This window comes from Corvus cornix, chromosome 1, assembly GCF_000738735.6.
Source record: "Corvus cornix cornix isolate S_Up_H32 chromosome 1, ASM73873v5, whole genome shotgun sequence".
Classification (NCBI taxonomy): Eukaryota; Metazoa; Chordata; class Aves; order Passeriformes; family Corvidae; genus Corvus; species Corvus cornix.
In genome coordinates this window covers 41,166,434-41,174,885 of record NC_046332.1, presented here as the reverse complement: position 1 = coordinate 41,174,885, position 8,452 = coordinate 41,166,434, and the positions used below count along the sequence as shown (strand labels likewise).

The window sequence follows — 8,452 nt, the reverse complement described above, 5'->3', positions numbered from 1 at the left end:
GTTCAGGTTATTTTTCTTGGCTGTTTCCCGTAGCTTCAGCCCTCTGAATCGGTTTATTGAGGAAACACTTGGTATCAGAAGGGCACAGAAAAACAGCAAGAGTACCGGCCAGGCTGGGAGGAGCAGGAGGACCCCATCACAGCAGCAGTGAGCTATTGGCAAAGCCACCCTCATCCTGCTGCAGCCTTAGACATAAACATTTGTACCACTTCACTCAGTGGTTCAGGGACCTGGGCTCTGACCTGGGTCACACACACAATGTGACCTGACTCCAGCCAGGCTGTTCAACACCAGTTTCCTTTGGAAGGAGGCCATGCCTTTCCCCAGGCCACCTTGCAGACTGCAGAGCTCAGCTGCTGTGGTGCTATGATTGTTTTTAAGAAGTCTCCAATATGTTTGTTCTCACTGGAAAAGCAGTTCCTTTTTCTTATTTTTCTCATGTTCAAAAAGAAGTGGATTATTTTTAGCTCATATTTCTCCTTTTGAACTTGCCTGTGGTTATTAAGTCAACACAGGAGAATTGTGCTTCCAAAGATGGATGTCTCGGAAATGACAGTGCATAGACATCCAAGTGACAGTGGTTCTGCAATCCATCCATAATGTGCAGTGCACCATGTTCAGAAAAGGACATAGGAACTAAAAGTAGGGCTTCTGGCAAATTGGGAAACTTGGAATCTATGGCACAAATCCTCATCACCTTCCATCTGATGTTGGAGGAGTTTATTAAAAGCTTTTGCTGAAGACCCTGGCATCCCAAAGATGTCTGTAGTTCCATAGGGCAATTTCTGCCATTTCTTCTTTAGTTGTGAAACCACTCTTGTCTAATAGACCATGCAGACTGGGATATATGATCCTGGGTGCTCTACTGAGACTTTTACATTGTGGTGTGGGGGAACAAGAGGATGAGGCCATAGTACAATGATTACATGGGCCAGGTAGCAGCACAAATGATGGTTTTTTAACAATGCTGGGATGTCAGGTTCAAGAAAAGATAAATGAGATTTTTGTATAATTGGCTATGACACTAAAATTATCCTGGATAAGACGGGCTAAAGGAAGGCATTCTTTCCTGACCTGCTGAGGTCCTGCATGCAAGCCACATTGAGAAAACTGAAGGCAGTTTCTGGAGGTCCCTTATCAAGTATTATGAAGAATTACAGATGGTTGTCCCTCAAAAAGAGCCACGTCGCTTCAGCACCTCTGAGAAATGGGGTGGGTTTTGTTCAGCCCACTTTAGGAATGAAGAAAAAAACAACATACTGTTCGATAATATGATTGCGAAATCAGGGGGGTTTGGGCAAGGTAAACTGTCATGTGTTTGCTTGCTTCTAAACCCAAATTTGTTTTCTGTGTTTCTGTGGAAAATCAGAGGATGTTATAAGCTGAGTCATGCCATTATTGACTTTAGCAAGCACAGCACTGATATAAATAGTGAAACTCTGGTGTGTCTTAGACAGAGGAAGAAGAGATTGAGAGGTCTTCTAGCAAGGGCTGGTAGGACAGAGAGAAAAAGATGAAGAAAAAGATCCTTCTTTTCCTTGAGTTATTATATGTTATATGCTCTTCTGCTTTTCCAGTGGCTCCAGAAAAAGAGAAAGAAGATATGCAATTTGCTAAGGTAAGAACTACAGACAGAACTGAAGAAATATTTTATTGAGAAAATCAACGTAGTATTAGCGATGTGGAATCTTTTATTACCAGCTCTCTGCATTTGAAAAGAAAGTTTCATGTTCTAAACCACTGCTTTTTTCTTCCCTATCAGAAATATCTGGAAAACTTCTATGATTTTAAAGAAGAAAAAGCTTTGTTTAAAGCAAAGGACCTCAACCACATGTCTGACAAAATACGAGAGATGCAGTCATTCTTTGGGCTAGAGGTGACTGGGGAGCTGAATCATAAGACACTGGACATGATGAAGCAGCCTAGATGTGGGATACCAGACGTCCGTTCATACAGCACCTTCCCACACAGCCCCACGTGGAAGAAGGAAGATGTGACATATCGGTAACATACATTAAAGTGTGCTTTTCTCCACACCACTGGCAAGCTCTGTGAATGCTAGGCAGAAGTAATGTCAACAGGCTCTTCACTATTTATTTCTGTATTTCTGCATGTAAAAGCTCTTTTCAGGATGAAAGGGACAGGAAAGTGGGAACTATTCAGGCTTCCAAATAGTGATGAGAATACCAAAACAGGAGTTTACATTAGTTAGCTAGCAGCTTACTAAATAATATACTCAGTGGATAAAAGGAATACAACTGAGAGTATATGTTAGGGTTTCTGAAAGACATGAAAGAAAACTGTAAAAATTTCATCTGTTATATAGGCAAATATTTTGAAAATAAACCACTTGAGATGCATAAATTATAATAGCTACTGATTAAAATATTTGACCTTGATACCATTTGTCCCAGTCAACATGTGATCTGGTTGCTTTTAATTCCTTTTGTCTTTATTTCACAGGATTTTGAACTACACTCCAGACATGCTGCAAGCTGATGTAGAGGAAGCAATTGCAAGAGCCTTCCAGCTCTGGAGCAGTGTCACCCCTTTGAGGTTCAGCAGGGTCTACGGCGGTCAAGCAGATATAATGATCTCCTTTGCAGCTGGATGTAAGGGGACTCTGTTGCCTGGGAATGATAGTACTTGACACTTTTTCTTCCCAAGATAATGAAAAGCATCTCTTTTTCCCCCCCTTATTTTTAGTTCACGGTGACTTCTATTCCTTTGATGGTCCAGGAGGAACTCTGGCTCATGCCTACCCCCCTGGTGGTGGGATAGGAGGAGATGCCCATTTTGATGAAGATGAAAACTGGACCAAATTTACTACCTATAGTGGTAGGTAACCTAAAATATTGTGTTGCCTGTTTTCTATTAGACAGTGTGGTCTTGAAGATGCTGTAAAGTCATATATTCCATGGCAGTAGTTCCAGTATTTACTGAGATGTAAAATGTCAGTGTAATTTAGTAAAATAATTCTGCATATTTGGATCTGGGCTGCAGTCACAACAGTCCCTTGAAGTTAATGCAGACTGCAGTTACAGCTCCAGTGAAGGAAATTAAGTTAGCATGGAATAGCAATGTCAGGTAATCATGAAATCAAAAGACAGGGAATCTTGACCCTCAGATAATGACCTTAAAAGTTGTAATATAATCTCTCCCTTTTGTTAGTTTGTTTGTTTGTTGCTTGGCATTGGGTTTTTTCTGATTTAAAGTGATGCTCATCTTTAACTTCTGGAAAGGAAAAAAAATCTTGAATTGATTGGCAAATATAATATAACAGTGAAGTGTTCTGGTTTCAACAGTGTCCAGAGATTATGTTGCACATTACTGGTTTTGTGAAGGCAAATTCCGTGTCAGTTACTATTCCCAAAATCTGATCAGGTGACTAAAACCTTCTCACCTGCTTTTCAATTGTTATTAGCATTAAAGTAACCTTGATTCTTTGTTGGAAAATTTCTGCAACATGGGCAGAAACTGTTCCCAGAGTGGTTTTCCAGTGAGAAATCAATACCTATAATTCAAAACTCATTTCTTCTCCAGGAGGCCAAAGAGCTCTTACTTGGGCATAGTTAGATTTTGCCATTTTTAAGACCATGAATTATATATCCCACATGAGAAAATGGTGGCTGTATCCTGGTGTCAAATGAAAAATGTATTTATTTTTTGTTCTTTGTGCTGGGTCTTTTTTAGGATACAACTTATTTCTCGTTGCTGCTCATGAGTTGGGCCATTCACTAGGTCTCAGTCATTCCAACGTTTTTGGTGCTTTGATGTATCCTATATATATGCCCACAGACACAAGGGACTACCAACTTCATCAGGATGACATTGATGGCATTCAAGCCCTCTATGGTAAGCAAGAAGCATCATTTTCTAGTGAAAAACGGATAACAATTTATAATGAATTTTTCCCAACAGCTAAAATGTACTGAACTTCCTACTACAAGAAAGATACTGAGGTTTAATTTACTTTTATTGTTTTTGGGCAAATCTCTTGGGTTTTTGTGGCTAACAGTCTACACTGCAAAATGGAATCTGTGGACTGATTCCATTCCAATTAGTACAGGTTAGTCAAAAGATCCAAGAGCCTTTCTCCAATGATACCAGAGGAACAGCCTGTGTCTGTAGCATTAAACCCTCTTATCTTCCACAAAAGGGTGGTTATGTGCACATTTGGCTTCACATCATACAACCTGAAATGCTGTGGCATGAACTGCTCTGATCCACCTTCTAATTCCACACTTACCTTATTTTCCAAAGGACCCCCCAAGGAATCATCTGCACTTCCACCAAAAACTTCTCCCCCACAAGAACCAACTGAAACGATACCTGCAGAAGCCCCAACTGAAATGTCTCCCAGGGAAGAACCAACAGAAATGACACCCTCCAAGCCACCCCAAAGACCAGACGACTGCGACCCTCTGAGTTTCGATGCTATCACTACTCTCCGTGGGGAAACACTGTTCTTCAAAGACAGGTAAGCACTTTAATTTCCAGCAACATCTTTTTGTGAGTCTCACAAAGGCAAAGCATAAAATTCAGTTCAAGGAATTTATCTTCCCTTGGTTACAAAGGAAAATATTTCTTTCTGCAAGTGTTAAGGCAACTTTGAAATATTTCACTAGCCCACCTGGGTTGGGTGAGCAACATGGTTTACTGACAAGTGAGTGTAATGTTTTAATCCATCAGACATCATCATCCATGTCTACTAAAATTGTGCAAGGCTGAGTAATTCCAGTGTCACTCCTCAGCCTGCAGCTGCTTCACATGTGGCACTGTCCTCATCACACCATGCCTTGTGTGGGCCAGGGAGCAGTGGAAAATGTCCCTGGTGACTTTTAGTGTCACTCTGACCTAGGATTCTACACTAGACCACTGCCCAGTAATGTCTACAGGGAGCCCCTGCTGTTGCAGGGTGACCTCATTTTGGGCATGCTCTGACACTGCACTGTCGTGGGTTGTTGGCTGAGCACATCCAGCCTGGTGAGAGCAAACAGCATGTCAGGCCCAGGGCTTCACCCCCTTCTTGGTTTGGTAGTTGTGTTTTGATTGAACAAGCTTCCTTTGATGGTGTGAGTCTGATTTCCCTTCTAAAACACATGAAGAATTGTAGCTTAAAAATTTAATAATTTTCAAGGAGGAGGGGGAAAGAGCAGTTCTTCCTTAAACCGAGTTTAACATGTTTTCAAGAATGATTATTTAACATTTGTAACCAAACTGAAATGAGCTGTGCCTACCAACATGGGTCATGGTTAAGTGAAAGCTGCAATTGTCAGCTTTACCACAGATATTCTATGTTGTCCTGGACAAACAGCCAGGCTGCAAATGCAGAAGTCTATGGGGCCACCAATGGTAGGTGACCCTGGCTGAGCCAAGGGGTTGGACAAGATAAACTTCAGAGGTCCCTTCCAACCTGAACTATTCTGTGACCTCAGAGCAACTTACAGTAAAGGGCACCTGTCTGTGAGGGAGCAGGGCAGAGGGAAAGACTGCATTCCAAAAGGGGTGGTATCTCTGCCTCATAGGGACCACTGGTTCCAGAACCCAGACATTAGGATTTAAAGTACATTAATGGGCCCCTGATCTCCTGATGAAGTAGAGACAATGAAACTCTGCTGGTTTTGCTTCTATCAGCTACGTCTGGCGCAAAAGCCCATATTTCACAGGAACTGAGCACGACACCATCTTCTCCTTCTGGCCATCACTGATAGCTGGCTTTGATGCTGCCTATGAGGTTGACAACAAGGATCGAGTGCTGTTTTTTAAAGGTACCCCTCTTACATTTCCATCAGTTTCTTATGACTACCTGAAGTTAAAGCAATACTGCTAACGTTATTTAATCATAATGGAATGATTATGCTAATATTCATATTAACTCTAACACTAATACTAGCGCTAATAGAGAATATTCTTAATATTTAAATCCATTTAAATTTTGAAAATTATATTGCTGCCGTTAACTAATGCTGCCTCACAACAGTCCTACATGCACTTTCTTTGGTCAGTGAGAGAGAAGACTATAGCTGAGACAAAATTGATTGCTACATTACAGTATCTAAATACATTTTTAAAGATGACAAACACACCTAAAAAATATATTGACTTTTAATTATTGAGTATATAATACTCTTAATGACTATAAAATGTGGAAAATCCAAGAGCTGTGAGATATTCAAACTTCTGTGTGCCCTAAGAGGGTAATGTTTTCAGCTGGACATCTGTGCTGTTTGGCGACATTAACTACACAGAAAGCTCTGGGGCTTTGACAAAAAGGAGATCAGACTCCTCAAGAATCCTTATAACTATTTGTTTCCTTGTAGACAACCAGTACTGGGCTGTCAGTGGCTACAGCATAGAGTCAGGCTTCCCCAAGCCCATTCAGAACCTGGGCTTCCCCACCAGTGTCAGGAAAATCGATGCAGCTGTTCATGACCAAAATACCAAGAGAACTTATTTCTTTGTTGGTAACAAGTACTGGAGGTAAGGTTCTTTTCTCTCCTGTACAAGAGATAATCAAAATGGTTTTTTAAATCAAGTGATATGATTATTTGTACAGGAAGTTCATGTCCTCTTTTTGTTAGCCTTCTCAGCCACGGAAAGTTGAAACTCAATTACTCAGGTCTTTTCATAGAACAAAGTCTGTAACACCTGAGTGTTCACTTACTCTTACCAGGCTGTGATTAAGGGGCAAATGAGCTTTGATTATTCATTAAGAAGCAATGTGAACTAGTGTAAAAATATTATGTAGTATAATTAGTATAAAAATATAAATTGAGTAGACTTTGTCACCATGTCATGTATTCATTCTGTAGTTACTAAGGAGAAAAGTGCTCTGTAAAATTTATAAATGACAAATAAATCAAGAAAATTATAGAAGGAGATTAAAGCATTTACTTCTTAAGAAACAGTTCAGCTAAGCAGTAATCTTAGCCTAATAATTAATCTGTAATACTATCTTAAAAGAGTGTTATTACACCTGAACTTGCATTTCTCTTACGGGGTCACTTCATGGATTGTGTGTTGCAAAATTAAAATAATTATGTTTGAATAATTATTTTTGTTACTCAGTATAAGCCCCATCTAGCCTTATTGTCAGTCTCAGGGAATGAAAGTGAATGTTTTAGTCTGATATTCTGAAAACAGGCTTACCTAGGCTACTAAAGATGTAAATATTCACACAGCCAGGATTTATACAGCTCTCTGAGATCACAATGCTTGCAGGTACTGGATTTTCAGCTGAGAGTAGGCATATTGTGTAAAAATCCATGTGGTTTCAACATTGAATATCCGATGCTTATTTTCTGTTTCCATGCAATTTCTTTATTTAGTTTCAATGAAAATACCCAATCAATGGAAAGAGGCTATCCAAGAAAAATAGCAGCTGACTTCCATGGGATCAGCTATCCAATTGATGCTGCCCTTCAGAAAAATGGTAAAAAAATCAAAATATAATATAAAAAACCTCAAAAAACAACTAACCAAAGCCAAAAAATTTATGTTTCCATAGATATACTAAATTTTTTGTTTAATTTTTTTAAAATCACCCAAGAAAATAGTGGGTGTGTAACAATAGGTATACAAAAATGAAATATTAATTTGTCAATATTTTGTCCTTCCAATTCTAGGATATTTCTACTTTTTCCATGGATCAAGCCAGTATGAGGTTGACATCAAGAAAAAGAAACTCATCCGTACAATGAAGAGCAACAGCTGGTTTAATTGCTAGAAATATTAAGTGATGATGCAGGGGTATATTTGTACCAGAAAGAGTTTTTCATGTTTCTTGATTCTAAACAGTGTTATTTAGCTGTTCCTGTGCATCTGAGTCTGAAATGCTGACCTTTGGCAATTCTAATTTAAAATCTTAAAATGTAAAACCTAATGTACAGTTTTAATTTATTTTGTTCTCCAACTATTTATTAATCAAGTTGTTTTTGAGTAATAAATATTTTGCTTGAGTTTAGCAGTTCTTGTGTTCTGATTCAGTCCACTGGGGACAAGGCATCTGCTATAACCACACAAAAGCCTGAATGACACCAGGACCCATCAGAATTTCTAGCAGGGCTCAGTGTCTGTGGGGGGAAAGTTAAAGAGAATAAGAAGTAGAGGGGCAGTTCTGACAGTCAATTAGAAATTACCCAGGGGACAGAGGTGTAAACAAAGACACTCAGGACCAATGTCGGGGAGGCATAAAAGGTAAGAGATCCTGCACAAGCATGTGCAAAGGGAGAGTGGAGTCTGTGGCCTCACCCACCATGACCCCCAGCATGGGGACAAAGACAAGGCAGGGGCTGCGACAGCTAGATGGGAACATGGCCATGGGCTGAGAGGACCGGTGCACCAGTGCCACTGAGGGTGGCTTTGATGGACAGAGTCATTGGTACAGCAGAACATGAGCAACCAGAGAGAAGGATAAATGTCCAGTCTGGGGATGGAGGTAGCATGCAGG

At 40.0% G+C, this 8,452-nt stretch overlaps 1 protein-coding gene across 1 annotated transcript; it reads left to right on the top strand.

The window, feature by feature from the left end:
- Nucleotides 1–1,513: 1,513 nt before the first annotated feature.
- LOC104690061 (stromelysin-1-like) lies at nucleotides 1,514–7,851 on the top strand. Its single transcript, XM_010400592.4, has 10 exons — nucleotides 1,514–1,618; nucleotides 1,763–2,004; nucleotides 2,464–2,612; nucleotides 2,707–2,838; nucleotides 3,694–3,855; nucleotides 4,264–4,480; nucleotides 5,638–5,771; nucleotides 6,324–6,483; nucleotides 7,332–7,435; nucleotides 7,629–7,851. The coding sequence occupies exons 1-10, from the start codon at nucleotides 1,514–1,516 to the stop codon at nucleotides 7,727–7,729; spliced, it is 1,506 nt and encodes a 501-aa protein (XP_010398894.3). The 3' UTR covers nucleotides 7,730–7,851.
- The last annotated feature ends 601 nt before the right edge of the window (nucleotides 7,852–8,452 follow it).

What these genes read in the sequence shown, in the direction of transcription:
- LOC104690061 (XM_010400592.4), top strand. Translation starts at nt 1,514, where the DNA reads ATGAAGAAAAAGATCCTTCTTTTCCTTGAGTTATTATATGTTATATGC. An exon ending in GATCTCCTTTGCAGCTGGAT is followed by an intron (nt 2,613 to 2,706) that starts GTAAGGGGACTC and finishes CCTTATTTTTAG; the next exon opens with TTCACGGTGACTTCTATTCC. An exon ending in ACACTGTTCTTCAAAGACAG is followed by an intron (nt 4,481 to 5,637) that starts GTAAGCACTTTA and finishes TGCTTCTATCAG; the next exon opens with CTACGTCTGGCGCAAAAGCC.